At 37.5% G+C, this 24,229-nt stretch overlaps 1 protein-coding gene across 2 annotated transcripts in view; it reads right to left on the bottom strand.

The window, feature by feature from the left end:
- Nucleotides 1-24,229, bottom strand: part of RANBP17 (RAN binding protein 17) — a 156,160-nt gene that overhangs the window by 55,474 nt on the left and 76,457 nt on the right. For both annotated transcript variants that reach the window (XM_086758784.1, XM_086758785.1), the window contains exons 15-18: nt 17,949-18,022; nt 10,123-10,203; nt 4,614-4,677; nt 4,420-4,528 (exon numbers count right to left, since the gene is read on the bottom strand). In XM_086758784.1, coding sequence (XP_086614910.1) covers nt 4,420-4,528; nt 4,614-4,677; nt 10,123-10,203; nt 17,949-18,022 — 328 coding nt within the window. The remainder of the gene's footprint in view (nt 1-4,419; nt 4,529-4,613; nt 4,678-10,122; nt 10,204-17,948; nt 18,023-24,229) is intronic.

Genomic DNA, 24,229 nt, shown 5'->3' with positions numbered 1-24,229 from the left:
AAATTTCACTGACTTCATGGGAACTTTCCTATGACCGACAGGAACAAAAACCTACGGTGTGATGTATTTTTACTGAGCTATAAACAAAGAAGACAAACTGCTGATTGCAAACAACTTGAATCTGAGACTGGCATATCTCTGCACTTCACATCTTTCTCTTTCATATTGCCGTTCTCTCTGTTAATCTGACAGCATTTGTTCAGTACCCTGGAAGAATATTCACGTAAGAAAGTCAAGACTCACCAGTTTAAAAATGTTAAATTTAAAACTGCAACAATAAATTAGACCCTTTCACATGTGTACTTTGTAGTAAGATGCTTAAAGCACAACCTTACGATCGCATGCTATTTTTTCTACCTCTATTTAGTATACAGAATGAAGCTGCTGTGGAAATAAATCTGGACTGTGTTGGGGTTATTGATGTAACACTGTTCTCTCATTTGTTTCAGAAGGTGTGAATTTACAGTAAAAGAAACCAGATGCTGTGGGTAGGGAAAAGAGATTTGTCTTGGTTAGACAGCTGAAAAATAACCTGGAAATCTGGATTGTTTCTGTTTTGTCATGACACTGAACAAGTAACTATAAACAACTTCTTTAGAAATGGTAATTTGCATCAGGACTAGTACTCATGATACTTCTCTTTAGGCCCTTAACGAGGGTGGCTTGCCTCTCGCATGCAGATTCCCCTGGAGAGTAATTCAGAGTAGGAATTTAATTTATATTCTTTAAAGAGCTCTTTGCTCCCTCTTCATTGGCAAAGTCTGGCAAACTAAGTTGCAGTTGAAGTTAGGACGAGTCTTTTGTGTGTCAAATTGGTTGTGCAAAGTTAGTGTAAGCTTTATGGTTTAGTTTCTACACTTCATATACCTATCTGTAAAATGAGTCCAATTCCAGCCTCTTATCTGTAGGGATACTGTGAAGACCAAATCACTCACCCCAGTAATGGGATAAGAACCACAGAAAAGGCCAAGAAGAAAAAAGGCCAGGAAGAAAAAACAGTCACAACAGAAAGCAAAGTGTGGACTAACTCATAAATCGAGGTAACAACATAGGGAAAAAAAAAAAAAAAAAAAATCAAAATACTCAGTAACTTCTCCTTAAGCTAGGATGACACATCTTCTGAACTGAAAGAGGCAAATATCCTCTGAGAGAAATAATTGTGATCCTGCAATTAAAACTGCCTCAGAACAATGTAAATATTTACAATGGAGAGGAAAAAAAAGTTGCAGAGGCAATCTCAATTATGGCATTTCCTCAGTTCTGAATACTTGGCTTTGTGACCTGAACTGCTTCCCTTTAATACAGGGCGTTCATGCTCAGTTTTCTAGGTTTTTTTTTAAAAAAAAAAAAACAAACAAAAGAAATAATTCCAATAACTTACTGCTACTGCACAGGTCAGCCACAGTTATGAAGCCTTCAAATCACAATTTATGCTCAACAGCTTTCTCAAACTAGCAAAATAACCGACCAAATCTGTGACTTGCATCCTGCACCTGCAGCAAAACCAAAGAAGGCTAGATGCTTTGTGCTAGATTTCAAAGCAAATGCTGGCAGCAATAAAATCTGGTGAACTTGGGAAAATCCAATCCTGTCCATCTTTACTCATGTCCTCTGCCACATTCTCTCTGCTCCTTTCAACCCGAGTCAGTCTTTTTACGGACCCTTGTGTCCTCTTCTGATTACTGACAGAAAACCCAGACTATTCATCCAACAATATTTGTTTCTGTGCTCCCAATCTCTGCTTGACCAGCATCAGCTTCCTCTTAGGAGCTAAACTATTTTATACACATTTCACATCCTGATGGTTTTCTCCTTTTAACTGCTTCTCAGATCTTACTCAGAGCAAAAAAGAAAATAAAGACCATTCATTTAGAAAGAATCCCATGCTGGTATTGTCCCATGCCAGTGTACAGATTAACAGAAAGGATTTGGATACTGCTCTGTGCAGGATCAGGACCCAATTGCCATTTACAGAGTTCTCAGAATAAACCTGAATTACCACAACGTAGCAGAAGTAACATCTAGAGCGCTGTGTATCATTAGAAGAGGATCTCCATGAAGGTACTATGTACACATCCAAATTCAAGATAAACCCTTCCTGAAGGTAGAATCTCAAGCATACTTCATTAAAAAGTTGAGAAGACCAAAGAATTACCATAATGTTCGATGTTGACTGGGACTAGCACTTCGATGACAAACTGGCTAGCTCTGGAAACGGGGTAAGGGGAAATTTTACGTGCTACTTCTGTTTTAAGTTTCAGTGTAGGCAGTCAAGAAAGAACATACAATTAGGACCCTACATAGTATTGCCCTATTAATAAAATAATTTGTAACTTATAGAAAAGCAACACAAATTACTGCCTATACATTTCTTTTGCACTCCTGTACAAGCCACACTCACATCACATGAACAGTACAACATTAATAAGGAAAGGGAGAAACTATCCTAAACAAACCTACCTGCTAATTGCTCCTCTTCTATAATTCAGACTATATACACACATTCTTATTATGTCATTTGAAAGAAGAGAGGTGTCTCACTTGTAAGTTATAGTAGACCTGTGTGTGGCTTACAGCAAGTTTTAAACCTGCTTCACCTGGAGAGGTTTGGCACTGAGCATGGCTGCATATACCTGTAAGTACAGGACACTGACAAATCACGCTGAATAGCTCCTGAAGGTATTTTCTACAGCTTAGGATACAGAATATATATAGAACATTCCTTTTGGTAGTGCACAAGAAAAAGCTATTAAGATTTATTAACCCTAGTTAAACCTTTTATTTAAATGTAATTTCTACTGGTGTTTCTGTGTTAGTTTTGGCTACTGTCTACTTCACACAAATATTCAGCTTACTTGGACTAAGAATCTTGGACAAAATGATGCAATTCTAAATGCTAAAACAATTATTAAAAACACAACCTGGGGCACATAAGGAATTAAAAGTCTAATTATATTAATCTGAAGTTAAAGTAATTCAACAGAAACCAAAGTGCATTTTGAAGCAAATACTAATTAATATATTTCTGTTCTTTCCTACAATTAAATTTTGCCCATCACTCCAACAGCACATTGTTTAAAATGTAAATATTCTGAGTTTACTGTATTCAAGCTAATCTCCAAAAATATTTCTACAAAGAATTAGTTAAAACAACCCCTACCAATAAAAATTCATCTTGTTTCCACATAATTGTTTATCATTCATATAAAAGGATATTCTAGAAAGTTCATTTAATTTGAAAAAAAACCTTGGAGAATACAACTGGTACAATGCTTTTTTTTTTTTGTCTAAAAATGCCAATTTGCAGTTTGAAAATGTCTTTTGGTTCACAAGGTAAGACAACTGCCACTGATTGCTTACACAAACAAATACAAAGGACAGTTTGTGTACACCTTACTCTTTAAATTTGGATCCTAAAACACAACTTATACCTGTGTCTCTAGATGTGCTTTTCTATCAGTTCAAACCCAAACACATTTATTCCAGTAGGAATACAAAGGACAATAGCCAAAAGACTGATTCCAGATATTCCTAATCATTTCCGATCTCGTACAGCTGTTAATCCCGAGGAATCACAATGACCTCAGATCACCTAGAGGTACCCATCCTCCCAAAAGCGGTCTTGTAAGGCGGATCCTCAGCAGACACAAGCCCACAACTCTGAAGAGGGCCTCTGATCAGAACAGAGGCAATTTGAGATGTGCTGCATTCTTTACCATTAGCTTCTTTAACGTATGACTTGTTTCAGCGTTCATCTTGACAGCTCCAGCCTCCCCAGTTCAGACAATGGAGAGCTAATCACGCAGAGTCCTGCATTTTACTCCAGTGGCTAAGGGCAGTGCCTGGAATGAAAGCGACTGAGTCCTTCATCACATCCAGCTATTAAAGTGTGCATTGGGTTTTACATGTGTTTAACCTCCCTCATTTTCAAATAACAGCTTAAAAGGTAACACCAAGTGAGTTTTTCAAGTATTTCTAGCTGAACTGCAGAACTCTTGTCAATGTTTTCATGAAAACTTGGACAATCTTGTATATTGGCAACTTGCATGAGGAAGTGAAATAAAAAACCCACAACCTTCTATTAGAAGCTGGAAGGCTCTGGCTTAATCAGTATGTCACCTGGAAACTCAAAGTACATACTCAACACTTCATGTTGTACATCCTCATACTTAATACAAAAATAATTCCTGTGTAAAAAATAACTCATCTTGCTTACTTCTCCAACAGAAGGCAAACAAATAAACAAGCAGCGTTATTGCTTAATGCCATAAATCTCAACAGTTGACAGGCATTGATGTAAATACCAGCTATACCATACGTACTCTACAATTAAACTGCTGTTTGATTGGTTTAATAACCTCTAAAGTTTACAGTATTACACATGCAAGGTGTCTCAGGGACGTGGGAGGAGGACCTTACCTAAATCTACCATGAGAAGACGAGTGAGACAAGTGTAGAACACTGTCCGGCACCTAAGGTCGCTGAGGCTGTAATTATCGCTGACACCCAAGAAAGGGAAGTGCTTGCTCTGTTGAAACATAAGTGTATGAAAATGTAAATGTTCCACTAAATTTACTACACACAATGTTTTTTAACATAGTAAGAAAGCTTACTGTGTGATTCTGAAGCATGAATTTCACGGCTTCTATTTTCACGAGCTTTTTCAGGAGACTATAAGTAGCAGACGTTAAGGAAAAAAATCAACAGCACAGCATTATGATTACATTATCCAGTTGTACAAACTTTCAAGAGTTTTTAATAAGGAAAAAATCCTAACTGAAACAACAACAAATGTACATTAAAAAAAAAATCTGAATTTTGTCTAGAAATGTATGTCATGGCGATATTCTTCAGAACATTAAAGACAATAATCTATTATTAATTAATGCAATTACTTTTCATGGCATATATTCTAGTCACAAAAGAGATGAGTGAACTAGACGACTTTTATAATTAAACAGAGAGTTTCTGATAATAAATGGTGCTGGTTTTCCCCCAGACAGACCCATGCTATCAGCAAGTTAAAAAAAAAAAAAAAAAAAAGTAGTCTTGCAACTGCCTGTACTGCAGATGACTGGCACTTGGCAATGGGTCTGGCAGCACCCTAAGTAGCTCTGAAGTAATGGCCTCAAAATCAGAGGTGATCTTCCAGACCCATCAAAAATCACATTTAATCTGTTACAGTTATAATAGATAAAAATGCATCTCATACATACTAAGCTATGTTAAACACTTAACCGAAGTATTTTCAGATGTGCAAGAACTGAACAGAAATTTCCTAAGAAAATAAGAAATGCTGGAGCAAAGTCCGTAACAAGATGGTACAGCTGGGAATTTTGGATATATCTATGGATACCTTCCACAGGAATACCAGTTTCTTGAACTTTGTAAAATACAAAGCCAACCTGATTGACTACTGCAAAGCACAATCTGAGATATCCCACTCCACAAGCTGGCTAGATCATCAAGGCCAGATTGGACGGGGCTCTGAGCAACCTGATCTGGTTGGAGATGTCCCTGCTCCTTGCAGGGGGGTTGGACTGGATGGGCTTTAAAGGTCCCTTCCACCCCAAACCATTCTATGATTCTATTCTAAATTCAAGTCAGTGACAGTCCAGATGGCAGGTTAACTACAGTGGCAGAACGTTGGGCCCAGCCACCACGCTCTGCTCTCAACGCAGGCCCCTCAGGAAGGTCTACTGCTCTGGTCCACGCATCGCACTAGCAAAGCCACACGAGTCCTGGGCTGCAGCTCCCGACCCTGGTCCAGCTGGACAAGCCAGAGTGTGTTTGCACCTGCTTGTATACAAAGGCTCCCAGGGAGACACACACTAAATGACACAGAAGCAACGTAATTCCTGGACTGCATACGCTCTACAGATCACATGTTCTAGCATGACTTCCTAGGCAGTTACACCTGAGGAACTGTAATATTTTTCTTAAGTTTTCTTTTAAAAAGTACAAAAATGATCTTAAATAAAAAGTGGAGTTTGCAAAACCTACGTTATAGAAGCCCTTAACATTCAGACGGTTACGGCTTGTTTCACAACTTGAACCCTCTCCTAGCTGTGTGAGTTATGAACATCTTTAACAGCATGAGGACACAGTAATTCCCTGTCTCAGATGATTCAAACATTTGGGGTTCAGCAAAGGTGGTAATTAATACTGCATATTCCAATAAGAGCCACGGTGGCATCTTTGTGAGCTTTCCTACAGAGGTACCCACTGCCTTGAGGGATGTTTGCAAACAAGGACGGAGAGAATGACCAAAGCAATGGCCTGGATTTTCTGACTCCTGCCTCTCTTTCATTTGACATAAAATTGCTGTGTGACTTTCAGCAAGTCAGTTAAATTCCACTGTCTCAGTTCTGCATCTGTAAAATGGGGATATAAAAGGCTTTGTGATATGCAAGTATATTAACACACTTTTTCAGGAATGCTATAGAAAAATTCAAACCCCAGAAACACTGAAAGCATCAAATGAATGAAATCACTTATGGGCTTCTACATTCTACAATAAATATAAAACCAGACCCATTAGTTTATTGAACACTGTTGATCCCTGGCATTGATGAAGTTCCTGAAGAAATAACCAGTATGACTGCGTAATTTAGACGGTACAGTAATGCCTACAGTCATGTACAAACACAGATTTTCCAAACTAATACCCATAACCCTTATTATTGGTACTATTTTTTTTTTTCAGTGCTAGCTTTACTTGCCATTCCTGTACATAATTGATTGACGCGTTCGATTACTTTTATGGGAATAAACAATTTCCCTTTTCATTTTAAATGGATTAAATTCTTTTTAAACAGTTAAAAGTGTAAGAAGAGGTTTTATAGCTGCTATTGGAAAATTTTCTAATCTAGTTTTCAGATGATGCTCCTTTGTCAATCTATAACATTTGACATACCATTATTTGGTTTTATATTGCCAAGCTGTGTAGTTGGGTTTTATTTTTTCCCCCTGTTGCAAGGGAGAGCCTTTCATAACACTGAAGGCTAACAAAGACAAGGATAAAGGATTTTTGAGAGGTTATAAATACTTTACCCCAAGTTATTGTAGAAAATAACAGTGAGATTGTAGTTATTTTGCTACAAAAATATACAGTGGAAAAGTTAATTATTAGAAAGAACTAAACATGCATGAGGGAACACTATGGCTTCAAAGACATAAAGGAATGACTAACATATTCCATTATGTAAATGAATTCAAAGATATTTCACAACTGATCAGCTAGGAGGGACATAATGATTTATAATTCAAATAACTGAGCTTTGAAATCAAATTGGGCTAATATATTTCGAAATATGCAAACCTGGAATAATTGTGAAAGTAATGTAAACCATGACACCAGTTCCAATCATTTGTTGCCTTTGCTGTTAACACTGCCTTACATTTTTTCTTCTTTTTTTTTTTTTCCTGTTATATAGTACAGTCGCTGGAATTATGGTTTGCTTTTAATTCTAGAATATTATTTAGAAAAAGACTATTATATGCATAAAAAAAGAAAAATAACAATTTGTAAGACTGCGTAGAAGTTGATTGACATATAGGAAAGTACTGAAATTAAATAAATTATTATTTTAACCTTTCAGGCTAGCCACAATTTAATCTATATCAAATACTGAAAATTGATCCACTGGATCCAGCATCTTAACACCACACTGTTTCAAAGCAATATATACTTAATGCCTTTAAAAAAACCCTAATATAATGTGAAAAGGCCAAAGTTTGCAATGCCAAAAAGTACTTATAAACTACTTCATATGTTTGAAATAAAAAGTACTTCAGTATTATTATTAAAGAAAAACTATTGGTAGAGTTTTTTATAGGAAAAAATACCTATCTTTAAAAGCCAAAATGACCAGTGAAATTGGGTTGTACATCATTTTCTGGGAAAAAGGAAAAACAGCCGCGACAGGTGTAATTTATCATTTTTCTGATTTAATACCAAAGAAATATATTAAAATAATAAAAAGAATCCTGAAATCCTCAAAATTTGTAATGATAAATAGCCCTCCCTGTCTTTATTGCATTATGCCTACTAACAGAAATATTGCATGGTGGATTTTGCCAGACAAGGACGATTATTTTCCAATAAAAAGTTGCATATTAAATTCCAGCACAAAAGTGGGTGTCTAATACTTTTGAAATCTTTTACGGTTTGCCAGGGAACACAATTTTAAACTTAACTAATACAACATCACGGTGAAGTGAACCAGCGTTAAAGCAGTCTTTGCAGAACCCCACCCATCTAAGCAGAAAAGCTACTGTTCTCTGAATTTTTCTTTGAAGTTTTTCCATTGGAAAGGAATTGAATACATTTTTTTGTATTTATGTTTTTAGTTAATCTCTCTTTTTACTAGCCTTTAAACATTTCACGTTGATGTTTAAGGTGTATATTTATGAAGGCAGTGCTGCTTTACATCCTGACTGCGCACAAGGGTCAGAAACTGCTCCTGCAACAGTTAGCAAGTTTCTGCAAAGAAAAAAAAAATCCCACAATTTCATCACAATTCTACTCTTCAGGAGAACTTAGGTTATTAAATATCTATTTTTTCATCCTTTCTAGGTCCTGATACTATTATATGTATTTCAGAAGCAGAAACTCATTTATTGCAAATATAGTTTGAGTAATTAAAAAATGAAAACTATCCAGCCATTTCAGCCTTGGAAAAGCATTATTTGCACCAGTGGTTGATACTGACACTCATTTTTGAGAGCCACCATCTGAATACGTGCCTTTGAAAGCCTCCAGAAGACAATGTGAAACGCTAGATGCTTGCTGGCTTTAGCAGCACTACGAGGCTGATTATTTCAGCAAGCATGCTTATATAAATAAGGAAGTAAGCACTTTAAATTAGGTGCACCATGTTAAATTTCTTCGTTATACTGAAAGTGTTTTGAACCTTACTGAAGCAATAAGTCTATAGTATAAGAGGAGAGAGCTCATTAGTCTCTTCATAAATCTTATTAACGCAATAAATATCTCCCCTTCTGTTTTTGTCAAATTCCTTAGTAATGTTTCACCTTCAAGTCCTTTCCAGTCCTACTTCTGTGATACCATGAGAACATAAACACATACATATTTAAAAGATCAAGTTAGCTGCTTATTTGGTATTTCAAGTAAACATACAGAAGAACACATTGTATGATTTTCATTAAACAAAATTAACTTATGGAATGCGGAAACCCACACTCATCCTTCAACCCAAGGAAATATATTAAAATTCTTATACGATTAGAGTTCTATAGAGAAATAAAATTATACCAATTGTCATATTGTGGTGCCTTCTCCACTGGCTTGTCTAACAATCTCCTCCAGAAAATTACTGAAAAGTTGTTTTTATTTTAAAATAGCAAAGGATTTCAATATTGAATGTTTTTATAAGCTCTGGTCCTATCTGTCGTATACCTTTAAATACTGTGTCACATCAAAAACAGCCACTACTTTTTTTAAAAGCTTCTTGCTCGAGTGACTGAAGATTCAAAGAGCAGACATTCTTAGAATCTCAGAATATTCACCAACATATGATAAGTTAAGTGAACATTAGAACAAGATACAAAAGGTGTGCAACAGACAGCAAGTTAGCATCCACGATTTGGGTAAGAATTTCACAAAAAAAAGTCAAACCCTGAGAAAAATCCACATGCAAAGTCATGGCCGTTTTAGCAGCAGTAATGATGACACTGACATAGTGAGGAACTTAGGCAACAATAAAACACATGAGGAGATTTGTGTTCAAAATCTAGCTCATGCTTCATATCTTTGTTGACTCATGCTCAAAGTAGGACGAATCCTGTTCTCCCCTGCTAACTGGATCAATCCTGTTCTCATTATTGTTGAGCTCATCAATGACATTGCCTTCAAGATGATGAGGAATGGGATAGATAACCATAAGCAACTAGTTACATGATTTCTCTTCTGTTGATAAGAAATAGGTGGAAACAAGCACACCTTTTAAAAAATATGCATAAAAAGAGATAAATCAAAATGAATAAATATTAATATCCTAATTGGTTTAAAAATGTGGCATACGAATCAACAAAAGACTCATATTAATTTTTACCTTATTATTTTCAAATGTGTTATGCCATATACAATAAAAAGGATATCCAACAGAAAGGTCATTTAGAAACTGAAGAGTTCTTGAAATCACAGGTTCACATCTTCCTCGGTATTTAAGATTTGTAACACTAGAATAAACAAAACAAAAGAGTGAGATTTTATACCATTTTCCTCTTTTTGAGAAGCGCAGAGCAAAAGCTCAGAGTAGTAGCACATTGTACTACAAATGTATTTCTGTGACACGTCCCAGGATTTTCCATTTATGAGGCAGAAAACGCTATAAAAACACTCCATGTCTTTTTCCTGAAGAAGTGATAAGCATTTTTGTAATAATGCAACAAATACATTCATTTTTTAAAAATCCATCATGTGTCATAATGAAATAAATTATCTGAAGCTTACCCCTACTTACATCTATCTTATTCACTTTTCAACACAGTATCCGGCCACTTAACTTCTGTAGTATGTATCTGCCCAATTCTTCCCAAGATAAAAACAAATTACTAGAAAATCCCTAGGAAATTTTCCATAGGAGAAAAGGGGCACAGAAAAACTTGGGATGGAATCTGTTGTGTTCACCTACTGGATTTATTAGGAGGCAAAGAGGCGGCATTAACCTTCATATGAAAGGAGTAAATTGAAGCCAGTAAGTTGGAGGAATATAATTTTTTCTTTCAAATGAGTAGTGCTTACAACAACAAGTTTAGAGTGACTATGCTGTTATTTGCTGGCTTTCTTATGGGAATGTCACGTAGTGCAGTGTAAACAATCTCACTGAACTCCGAACACCTGACACTTTCTGTTTCTGTTGCAAACTTCAGCCAGGGAGTGCAAGAAGAAACTGCCTCCCTCCAAGCAGCCCAAATGCATTTATCACTTAATTATACACCGACTACTAGCAACTTTTTCTAGTACTCCTTTGAGAATCCAAGTCAGGCTGATCAGCCTATAACAAGCTATTTCCTCTTTGTTCCATTTTTTGAGGGCAAGTATCACACCCTACTCTTCTGCACAGCCACCATCACCCTCAATTGCTCAAAAACCCGAAAGAAAGTTGAATGCCCCCTTCCTCCAGACAGAGAGATAAGGCTGCATGAGAGACTCGCAGCAGAGTTTCTGGTATGGAATTCATCTGGAGAAATAAAAATCAGGCCATCACAGCCTTTTGAAACGCAGCCCATTCAAATAAAAAGGCAGCATGACTTCCTGGCTCAGAAGCTCTGCACCTATTCCCAATTGTACTGGAAAATTTCTAGGGTAAAATTTCTAGATTTCAAGTTGATGCCAGGTGATCAAGAATAAGCAATTTCAGATTTTTATGCCTCAGTTTCCTTGTCTGTAGAATATGCGTAATGATTCTGACTTTAAGCTGTCAGATCTATTGATGAAGGACCACAACATAAGAGGTATAAGCAGTATCAGCTATTTATACCATGAGGCAATAGGAATTCAATTTTGGGAATACAGAACTTGAAGAAGAGATTTAAGTGCCTTAAAATCAGCATTGATTATTGCTTTTACATATTCAGAGGCTACGGAATGTACTACATCACAAACTAATATCTTTTTCAGGAAGTTATAAACTCAAGAATGTAGTTTAAAGCATCTAACTGTTTTGTATTATTTGCTCAGGAAAAGGCAAATAACAATGCAATTACCAAAGCAGTATTCCTCAATTTAGATTTACAAATAAACACTGATTTACTCTGTAAAATCTCTATGAAGAGCTACAGAGGTTCAGATTGCCTTAAAGAAATAGCCCCTTCTAGCAAGTCCATAATTCACAGTTATCCCTACTACGGGGAGTTCTGGAGATGTTTATAGTTGCACTAAATCCTTAACAAGTATGTACCATACAAAGCAATAAAAATGAATTTGGACTACCCAGATTTGACATCGATATCAAAATCATAACAAGGCTATTTTGCAAAAGAGCAAAACCTTTGTCCTTCAGTAGCCAGATGTAAGATATTTAAAGAAAAACAAGAAGCCACAGTGACAACTCGAAGAGAAAATTAAAACTGTGGAAGGAAGGCTCTTCATCCACCAGAGTAGTTTTGTGTACATCTGTTCTTACAGTTTATGGCTGTATTTGGATGCTGAAAGATGGAGTAATAATATAAAAGCTAGAAAGTACTCGTGAGTGAACAGAGGCTGAAAAACTTCAATTATAATTGTAGCAATTCCCATTTCTGTTTCTGCCTTATCAGTATCAGGCAAGATGAAACACCAATAAAATAAAATATTTTATGAAGCATCTACAAAAGTAGATTATAAGTATCTGAGAAAATTTGTAAAGATCTAGAAAGGAATCTCATAATATAAAAAGCAGTATTCCACTATGTAAGAAAGAGAAGCCAAGGAACGAAAGAGGAGAAAAATTTACAGCTCTTGGAGAAATCATGGCAAGACAGCACTTAAATCCATGTGCTAGTGTCCTTGCCTCTTTCTGTCTCAAGTGGCTTATTGATTTAAAATATGAACTAAATGAAACAGAGTCAAAGGAACCAATCAAAGTTTCAGATGAGTCACGCAAAGTAAGAGCTTCATCAAAAGCTACACCACTGCCAAACTCACCAAAACAGCTATGGCAGATGAGCACTGAAAATATTTTAAAGGCAAGTAAAAAAAAAAAATTATTTCCAATTTTGGTAACAATACCAGTATCAAAATACTGAACTACATACACAAAACCAGAAGAGCAACAGCAACAGTGGAGTCAGCACAGAAAAGGGAGTGCTGAAGAGTGAGTATATACTGCAAAATTAGAGAAAACCCATTTGGTCACATGGATGGTGGGTACCTTCTCCATTTACCACCGCACTCAAATATTGCCTACGGACCATTTGTAAGTGCCCAAAGAATTCATCCATCCTCTTTCCAGGAGGCCTTGAACCCCTTCTCTGAAATGTTACAGGCAGGTATGTTACCAGAATAAAGCTGAGGAATTCCAGGAATGCTACGCTACCTGCACACGCTCAGGGTACTGTACCTCCCAGGCACAGAGATTTGGTAATATGACTAAAAAGCAATTGCAAAGGTAAGTTGCTTCTGGCCAGAAGAGATGATAACTGCTGCAAATCAGTAAGTTTGGGTGCAGTGGTTTGCTTGTGAGCCACGTAAATTCAGGAATAGTCTTAGTCTCTAGTTAATGATATGACAAATATATTTGTATTATAAAAATAATAACAATTAAGAAATCATACATTTTAAACAAAACTTTCAAAGTTGGTTAAGGTGTCTGCTGTCCAGTTTCCATTAAAGTGAAAGAAAAATGGGCATCCAAATCCCCTAAAAAGACTTTGAAAATCTCTTCCTTATGTGGCATTTAAGTTTCAGTAATAATGAAGACAGTGATTTGTGGGCAAGAAAGCTCTATACGGTCATGTTTTAATTATTTCTTGTAGATTATAACCATTTACAGTGAAAGTTCTCCAAGGCTCAATGACAGTGAATTGGATATATACTTTTCATTAGAACTGGACAAAGCTGTATAGTTACAAAAAAATGCACATGCTGCCATGAATAAAAGTGCTAAATTTTAGTTTGCTACGATTCATGGAGTCATATCAGTATGACTGTTCAGAAAAATATTCAGAGATCCAGACTTTTTCTACATATGTATTACTTAAACATTGTCACATGGAAAATCTCTCTGTATGTATGCAGATGTACATCCAACTACAGTGAAATCACTACGGCAGTAAGAAAAAAGCAAAATCACCCAACAGCAATGTTCGGATATGCATCTTTCATTCATATTTCAGTTACTGCATGACAATAAAAAATAGTAAATACTTGGGGAAATATTTTGTAAATCTACCTCATGATAAATCACTTCCATATGAATTTGCTAATAACCAGAATTTGCTAAAGAACCAGAAGAGGTTCACAAAGAGTAAGTAAAAGAAAAGGAAAGATGCTTGCAGCCAAAATAAATCCAAGACACTTTCGGCCAAATGCTCAGGACAGGCTCAAGGAGCAGACAGAACTAAAATTACTCTAGTCTAAATATTTCCTTGACTCTTACCTATACAGGGAAGCATCAAGGCAGGTAGGTAGCTACTGCCCAAATGGATGACCAGTGGAAGGAAAGGACTACTACTGGTTTTGGGTACAGTGCCTCATTCCTTGCCCTAAGAGTCCTGGCCTTGATCCACTTCCCAGCAGGCCTAAGAACTGGCTGTTTTGGGAGGAAGTAGGAGCCACAAGGATACAGAACTCCCTAGAAACAGCAGAATAGTCTGTACCTTTGAAAACCAGTACCTCAGGGCAACAGGCTAAGCAGAAAAAGTCTAAGGAGACAGCCTGGGACCTTAAGTCACAGTCCTCCTACAGAACCTTGTCATCCACTGTAACCCTCCTAGCTCCTTGAAAATCCCATTGCTTCCTCTTGCTTGCCTTCACACTCCCGTAACTCCTCCCAGCTTATCCCTCCTTGAACCTACCTCTGTTGCTACAATGCTGAAGGCAGCTGAGAAGCCTTAAGATGGCTTGCATATTACAAAAAATTAGTTTGAGATTAGGTATTTTTTCAGTTGGCCTTTCCCATTCCACACAGATCCTATAAGGTGATGGTCAAAGCAAGCAAAGACAGTGGATGATAAAAGAATGATCCTGTAAAATTTCTGGTAAGACTGTGATGAAAATACAGCCATTGATGGATATTCTGACTACATAAAACTCCATCCCTTCAGAAATGGTTTAACAGGAATTCAGTAAAAGGCACATTCATTAACTTCCAATGAAAAGGTGATAGAAGGTCTAGGATCTGATGTGGCAGTAATACTTTAAACTACAGTCAGAAGGTCTAAAGGACATCTATTACATTGACAAATCTCAAAATATTTTAATACTTGGAAGAATATCTATTTCATACAGCTTTTAATCCATAAACTGAACAGTGGCTACTGCAGCTACTAGTAGCTATGACACAAGTATTTCAACTCGTTTTCTGCTACTGAAAGAGCTCACTGAGTTCAATCACCAATCCCCCACTGCCAAGCTGCTACTAATGAATTCAAAAGAACAGATTAAAGCTACACACATGAAAGTGAACTACTGAAAAGAGAGCGATCTGGGAAAAGACAGCTCAATAGAAAAATGTGTTAAAAATCGCAGGAAATGAAATAAAAATGTCATTTATCCATCTAGACTTGAGAAAACTAGAAACTCCATGTGTCAACCTGCAAGTTATCACAAAAAGAGGTTAAGTCTCTTAACTACAGAACAAAAAAAATAATTAATTCATCCTAGAAGGCTACAACTTGTTTGACTACCATAAATTCAATTGCTATGTTTACTTCTCACACCAAGTACAAACTGCTTCCTGCACGCATCCTTCATTGGATTCTTTAACGTCAAAGTGGAAGGAAATAACCCGACATTGTTATTTGATCATCCCACAGTGCTAATGGCAGATTACAACAAGGCACTTTCTCCAACACTTTCTGATTTGAAAGACTGGTTGCCATTAGCCAGGCAACAATTTTCTTTCAAGCATAACTCCTCTATTTCACAGAACACTCGGTATTAACAAACCAGAAACCATACAGTCTCAAGCACTGTTGTGCAGTTACTATACGAGAATACCACCACTTTAACAAGAAAGTGCCCACTAAAAATTCCCTAGTGCTTCCTTTTAACCTAATGTTAAGGAATAATATATGATAAATTTCACTTACTTAAATAAAAAGACAGAACAGTACACTAGTGGCTTTCTAAAATAAGTGTGGTTAAAAAATACTACATCTCTTGCCGACTACATCCATAAGAGAAAAAGGTGAACAGTCTCACAGTCACGTGTCCTGCCCACTTCTGTTACGAATGCGCTAAGATTATTCTCAGTAAGAGAGCACCAGAAGTGTTGCCAGAATAGATTGCCACATCAGACCCTAGTTTTTGGATTATATAACAGTATGTTATGGTTTCACACCCAGCTTTTCCAACTGGCATGCTGTCACTGGGGAGGAAGCTCATTTGTTTTAATTGACACAAACATGAATGTGTTTACACAGTGGTTTCACAGCTAACCCTGAAAGCTACCGAACTGCCCATTTCAGGCTGTAACACTCATTCTGTAAAATTAAATCGACCTGCAATCTAATCAATGAACAATTCATGTTTTTAGAAAAATACAGTAAGCCATGAGGAAAGAGAAAATAAAAATATAGAGTATGCAATCTAAAAAAGCGGTACTGACTTGTGCTTTTTAAGTATCTAGTTTTCTTTTTAAATCTTCAATGTAACATTAAAACTCTAATTATGTTTTTTCTTAATTTACAGTACTTGTGCAAATACAGCCCTATCCAATCTAAACACACGTAGTACTTATCATACGACTTGTTAAATGATACGCTGTTATTTTCTCAGTTGGCAAAAGCAACAGAGATTTCATTTCAATGGCAGTAACAAGTAGAAAAATAGAAGTCAACTGATGCATCTGGTCTCCAAACAACAGTCCTCTTTCCCTCCTTTTTCCTCAGTTGTTCCAGTTTCACTGTAGTTTGAAATAATGAAACGAAGTCTAGCTGTCTAGTACCATGACACGAACTGCTTCCAGAAACTGTACGATAAGTATTCATCAATATTTTCCCATTCATCACCCTCCATTTACCTGTCTTCAAAGTGTACTCCAGACAAACATCAAGGTTTGATGGGTACTACTGTTATCCTAAGGCAAGATGTAACACTCAGCTACTGGTTTCGAGGAGGTAAAGAATGTATGCCTTGCTTTCTGCAGAAAAGTTAAGTCATATTAGAAAAAGACCTTGTCTTAATTGGTACTATTTCTCAAGGTTGGTAGTCATGGCAGCAAAAGACAAGCCATGTTTAATACTGTCCAAACAGGTCAAGGCTAACCTGGCAACATCAGTAGAGATGTCTCCTTAGTAGATGAAAGTCTGCTGAAAGTATTTAAAGGTCTAATAAGTCAGATTTCAAAGACATGAAGTAAATGAAAGGATGCAGCACCTTCCTCACTGTAAAATAAAGAATGTAGAATAAAGGCACTTGTTCCTCTTTCTCCAGGTACACACAGAACTCATTGCCTCCTGGGGACTCCCAGATTATTTTAGTGGATATTCACGATTTTTCAGAGGGACCATTTTGTTTTGCTTCAGGAGCAAAACTTAGTTTAGATGAGATTCTTTTTGAGGCAGGAGAAACTATCAAATCTCATGACGGACATAAGTAATAAAAGACAAAATCCTGGTAGTTTTGCTGGCACCCAAGGAAAGTGGCTGCAGTAGAGACATGAGAAAAAGGTAGCTTCTCCAGAGTAATTTTCTAGGATTATTCTTAAGAGAAAGTATTGCAATACTATCTTATTCTGCCAAATGCCAGAGACAAGAAGACAGCTGATAACGTCCCTTGTCTCCATCAGTATGAGGCCTTAAAATCCTTCTCTGTGAATCCGTACTTTTAAGAGAGCAAATTTTGCCAGATCTTGCTGAAAAGCAACCCAGAAGAGCCTCCCCAAAACAAAGATTAACTTGGTCAGTTCCCCACTGTAAATTTCCATAAAGCTTTACAGGCAATTCCACTGATATCTGACAGTGCCAGGAATGAGAAGTGGGGAAGGGTGGGCGCTGCTCATGCCAGGCTGTCACTGAACAAGAGTCTATGAAATCTCAGCTCTATTCTGTCATAAGCTGTTTCCAGAGGTGATGCAGGCTCTGAGAAGGACAAATCTAACTGCAAGTGTTTATTTAGGGGCCTGCAGTATCTTCAGAAAATAAGATACAGGTGCTTCTGAAAATAGTTATTGTCTACTTCAAGAACAAATTTAATGACAAAATAAAACTCAGATTTTATGTAAACATGAAAGACAAAACAAAACACCTACAAGACTGGAACCCAAGCACAAACTCACATTTTTGTCATAAATGTTTCCAGAACATGGTTGTCATCTGTTATTCCCAAGACTTCTGACATTCGGGCATACACCTGGAAATAAACATTTCAACAGTAACATATTATAGACATTTACAAGTACAAACAGTTTCATTTAGTTTAAAACCTTCAACTATTTTGATTTTGCATGAGAAAAGTACAGGCACAAATGCCTGTCCATCCAACCTAACTGAAGTATCTGTAAAAGATGGCTTATACACTCTCCAGTGGGGTTTTGTGAATTTGAGACTGATAGGCTTTTACTTGCCCTTACAGACATTTCTTCCCACAAAGGAGATGTAAATTTTCCACATTAAACTCACTTTGTTGTTCACTGAAAAATACAGTTTCTATTCAAAAAACGTGTTTTATTATAAAAACTGGAAAAAGATGGAGAAAACGTTCTTCTGTTGGTCTCTGTCCTCAGTGGGATGTGGTTCAACACTGTGTGCATTTGGTTTTGCATTGCCAGTCATAAAAATTGGTAATTTAGGTACTATTCAGATATTAAGTTTTGTGTTCTCAAAGGGAGAACAAAGGCTTTGGCAGCCAAGTAACTTGTAGTTGTACACATTTCCCCTGTATTTCAGATCCAAGATGTATATTACAGCCAAGTTTTCCCAGCACCCTACCTATCAGACCAAAGCGCTGTCACGATGCAGTAACAAATGCATAGGACACATCCAGTGTATTTTTTCCTTACTGTGTAATCTTCATAAAATTTTCTGGTAGTGTTAGTAGCCTAACGTGTAGTTTGGATGAAAATGTTTAGTTGGGTTAAATTAACTTCAGAAACAGAAGGGAGACACGTACTGCAACATGTCTTTACAATCCTCTGCCAACTCGCTTTACCCTGAGCTCAAGTAACTCTGCCATTTGCTTACAACCAGGCTAAACGCAGATCTACCAGTCACTGTATTTCATTTCAGTCATTTTAACCTTTCGTGACACTAAAACAAGTATTATGGGTTATATGTAATTCGTCTGTATGATGTGATCCAGTCAAGTATGGCTAAGGTCTGAAAGGAGAGCACCAGGTGCAGCACAGGCCCATACCCAGCAGTGAAAGCCTGGTGCCATCTAGCTGTCAATTTTCTCTGCTGACATTACATATACCACACAAATACCAACGAACTTTGGATAACTCAGTACTTCTCTTACTGTACCTAAACTTGCTCGTATCAACTTCCTTTCAGCTAGCGATCTCATCCCATGACTTTGCTTAAAAACCAAACCAGCAGTATTCTACCTCTGCGGAAGTCAATAATAACAATTCAAATGATAAATAATACAATAAAAATTGTATTTTTATGTCCCAAAGACTTAAGTTTTAAACCCGAGAATAATAAATGCGTGAGGAAATAAACTTGCAGTTCTAAGCAGAATCTGTGCCACGATCAAGGATAACAACTTGTAAGCTAACTCATCCTTTTATAATTGTATAAATGTAATTTATTGTGACAAAATCTGTAGCAAAAGGACAATCAAAATATGAAAAACCCGTAAAATATAATACAATCCTTAAAGCATTGCAAAATACAATGTTCACACTGTAAATGTGAAGTTATAATTTACAGTAATTAAACCTAGCCACAAGAATACATTAAAATACAAAAATAATATTTTCTAATTAAAAAAAAAAAACCCCACACCTCTCTAAACAGTGCAGTGCTGCAGTGCTACAGCGGCTGCAATTTTAGCGAAGTGTAAGAGTTTCTGCACTGATTTGCGGGAAGGAGAGCAGCGCGCGAGGGCTGCGCGGCAGCTTCCCTCCCGCCCCGTCCCGCGCGCTCCCTGCCGGGGCGGGAAACCAGCGCGGGGGGCGGGCGCGGCCGGCCCGCGGCCCAGCAGCGCCGTGCGCAGCTGTCAAACCAGGCCCTCCCCGCATCGGAGTTTAACAAATAACATACTAAAACAGCAGTCAGTGTTGACAAAGAGCAGTGCTTTAATCCACAATTATCCTTGTAACTCTTACTACTCCTTTTATCATCCATTAGCTTTGATTCCCATTATCCCATCAAGAACTGTGTCAACGCTTTTGTCCCTGGGGATTTCCCACAACTACTCGGATCTGACAGCCAAGCTGGAGTGCTAAGCAGGATCATTACCTCTTAAATCCACTTATCTGATCCACTGAATAGTAAATTGAAAAGCTCATTAACAGCAACAATCTGATTTGTTTTCACATGTGACAGGGTCATTTCAAGTCAGCATGAATACAGCGCTTGTAATAAAAACTACCACCCGTTCTGTAATGTGACAAATTGTAAGCCAAAATAAATGTGATATTTTAAACACCTTCTTCAAAACCATTTTCAAAATCAACATGCACTCTTAGCACGTAAAAATAGAACAGCAAACAACCCCCAACCACAACAATGAAACGCCCTTAGACTTTTAAGCACTATAAAAAATTAATGATAAAGCATTTTGGATGTATAATAATAAAACACACTTCAACAACAAAGGCCATGCTACATATTCAAAAGGCGGAGAAAAATACGGTTGAAAGGCATCATGAAAGTATGTGGAATCACAGGTGGAAGTGCTCTCATCTTCACCTTGGTTCGCGCGGGCACAGGCCTCGGGGGCCTGCGGGACCTCACAGCCATGCACCCGCTGGGTCTCCTGCCTTGGAGGCCGCCCCTTCCTTCTTCCAGCAGGAAAAAAACTGAGGAGGGACATCTCCAACCAGATCCGGTTACTCAGGGCCCAGTCCAACCTGGCCTTGAAGGTTTCCAGGGCCGGTGTTCTACCACCCTCAGAGTAAAAAATTTCTTCCTTACATCTAATCTGAATCCACCCTCTTTTAGTTTAAAATCATTAACCCTTGTCCGAATACAACAGGCCCTGGTAAAGATGTAAGCTTTTTACCTATTGTTACCTATCCCATCATCACCATCTCATTCTTACAACAGTTATGAGTGTAAGCAAAAATCTGCGGAAATGATAACATTACTCTACAGTGTTTGAAAAGCCTCACAGGTCTGAGTACATACTCGAGGTCCCTAAGGCAAGCTTGGGCTGATGCCACCACTGCAACCAATGCCCAAGTGGCATTGCTACATTTGAAGGTGTCAGCAATGGTCAAGGCGGTGAAAAGAAGGAAGATGCCCACAAAACACCTTCAATAACAACTTCAAATCTATTAAAGCAAGTGTAAAGGCTCTGTTTGTACCATTAAAACCACCTTGGTGGAATGAGGACTTCACAACTTCTGGTGCCAGGGGAGTTTTTTTTTGTGATTTAGCAGATTTATCGGTGGTTCAAATTACATAACCATATACTTCCCAACTACTTAAACTGTATCTCCTGCACTTCAAAAGGGTGAGAAAATAAAATTGTGGAAGCAATGTTTTATAAAGCAAAGCACTTGTATGTAAATACATTTCAAGAAAACAGAGAAATAATTCACTAATCACACTAAAACTTTGATTCTCTGTCTTCTCTACTCTTTGGCCCTAGATATGTTTAACTTTGCTTTGTCTTTTGAGGTCTTCTCTTTTTGGTACTGTCATTTTAACTCTGAAGAAGCTAATTATGTCAATTCTTAAACGTGAAGCAGATTACAGAACTGGGAAGCTCAGAATATGAGTTCGTAAAGGTTGTATGGCTATATAATGACAGTCACAGAAATTCAATAACAGCACTGTATGGAATGTACTCAAACGCACCCCATGAAACAAATTAAAACAGAGCAGTGAATCTCTCACACTGTGCAAATAAGAAAGCACAAGAAAATGTTGGTTTCTATATGTTTCATAAGGGCTATTATAATGAATTAAGATTTTGGATAATGAATCTTCAGAAAATTACAGTAAAGTTATTACCCGTAGGCACTGTGTAAATGCTGAAGATATTATAACCTCCTTGAAGCTCTCCAGGCCTTGCTGCAGAGAACTATGACTGCAACATTAAAGTATTTTGTCATGAACATTGAGGGCAAAACCAGACCTTAACCATATTTACCCCAATCTGAGAGAGGCCAGCTGGGGACAGCTGCTTCCACCCAGCCTGGAGTAGCTGGGCTCGAGCACACACGGCTCCTTCCCCACGGCCTTTCTGGGAATTCACACAACGCAGGGGTGACTACAGGAAATTTCTGAAGCTGTCACCCCCCTCTCTGACTAACAGCCCTGTGCATCACCCACTAAACCTTCACATTAGTCACGAGTTTCTGGGTATTGAGTGCCATCACACATTAGTAATTTCCACTGCTTTTTAAATAAAAACCAGGTATTTTGAATTCTCAGCACTTAAAAGCTCCATCACAACACAGCAGAAATCTAGCTTCCAAATCCCACAGACAGCTTCTGAAAATCTGAACTGAATCCCCTGTTTACTGTATCAGGGTGCCAGATCATTAATCTTTACGCCCTGACCAAACTATGGGCTTAAAAAGCCTGGGCTTTTCTGTCCTCCCTGCAACAGAGGAAAACCTTGGTCACTCATAAAGCCTCCATTCCTGACCAGTTGTCTTAAAAGGTAAAATCTCAAAACACCCTTAACTCAGAGTCTAAACCAACAGAACGAGCTGATCTGTTCCTTTATAGTTAGCTCCCTAAATGGAAAAAAAAAAAAAACCAAACCAAAACCAAACAAACCACAAGTTTCAGACAGGTTCTTTGAAGATTAAGTTGGGCTTTGTGCTACATAAAAAGTAGGCTACTCTCCAATTCACTGCTACATGTGTTTGTAAGCAATCAGAGGAATTACACTGGTTATACAAATGATATTACCTACTGTCTTACCTGTAAACCTAGCTTAATTAAAATACTGCATAAAGTTAGCCTAAATTGAAAGAAACCTACTATAAAATAACATTTTAAAATTAGAGTATTGTTATCGCAACAAAGTGTAATGTCATAGGGGAAAGGAGAAATCTGCCGTGTGGCTCAGAGCCATTGTTATGGATGTTATTTCCTTCCTCGTCAACTGAACTACTCTGTCATGACAAGTTCAGGTAGTAAGAGGCGTTAACAGTTCCCACAAGGTTGTTCTCCAGGCCCTCTTCCCCAGTCCCTTCCCCGTCAGCTCAACAGACCAAGAGAATTCAGTCTGGGGTGTGGGAGTGATGGACTCCCCGCCTCTTGCTCCACAGAGCGCCCATGCAGTGCCAGCAATAAACTTTATCTTAAATGGAAATTGATCTTTATTTCAATGACTTTCTCTCAGCTTTTATTTACTTATTTATTTCTTCCTTTTTTAATTCTCATTTTCTGAAAATCTTAAAAGATAGATTAACAATTCTGGTGAACTTACTATGGGAGACCTACTAGGAACTAACTGCTGTTATTACTGATGCAGCACGAGAAACATTCTCTGAAAGATTAAAAAAAAGAAATTGGTTTATCTGCTAGGTCTTCAGTTAGCCAATTGTTAAAAAGGCTGACTTTTAGCTTTAAAAGTCTTATTTAGACTTAAATTTTTGTAAAGCACCGTTAGAGATTTTTACTTCCGCTGTCTCTTTTGTTCCCCTCCAGGGCTTAAAGTACAAATATTATAGCTAAAACTGAGCAATACTATTAATAGCTATTACTTTTTGACAGTCATTCAGAAGATTTTTAGTTTTTGAAGCACAGTTCTGGGCTGCACTTTCCATCAGAGCTATACACTGCACCACAGAGATTCAAGCCATATATGCAGTCAGGTATTTGCTTAGCAAGAAGCCAAAACGCTGCTTTAAAATCCTCTGATGATTGAAATGAACCAATACTGTACAGATTACAAGAGCAGATTTGTGCCAGTCAGAAAATTCCAAAAGATAAAAGTACTACAGGTACCTCAGTAGCAGTAACCAACACTCTTACTTGCCCCTGTAACTGTTAAAAGTGTCCAGCTTAATTCTATTCGGTTGCTTACTTGTATCTAATTGAGTGGCTCACTCAGGATGCTTATGTGCAATAAACCTCAATGCTAAAGCATCGGCGTTAGTTTGGCACTTAAAAACAAGTAATAAAGATCTTATTATAGTTCTAAAATTTCTATATCAAAACTATTGCACTGTACTGACTAACAGAGCTGCAGGTGTTCCGCGTCTCTCAGGATCAAGCACACGGAATTTAGCAATATCACATATTTTACAAAGGTTTTGCACTGGGCTTGTACATGGGAGTGCTTTTGCACATTTGGAGAGGAGAGGTGTTACAGCCACCACAGCTAATACTGGCAATTTGAACAACCCTCTTTGGCAAGCCAGAAATAAGATAATTGTTCAACATAGGCTGGCTCTTCTGAAATACTGGAAGCATTGCCTGTAAT

This window comes from Chlamydotis macqueenii, chromosome 14, assembly GCF_036417535.1.
Source record: "Chlamydotis macqueenii isolate bChlMac1 chromosome 14, bChlMac1.mat, whole genome shotgun sequence".
Classification (NCBI taxonomy): Eukaryota; Metazoa; Chordata; class Aves; order Otidiformes; family Otididae; genus Chlamydotis; species Chlamydotis macqueenii.
Note: the sequence above shows the minus strand (reverse complement) of the source record. Positions and strands in the feature narration are given on the sequence as shown.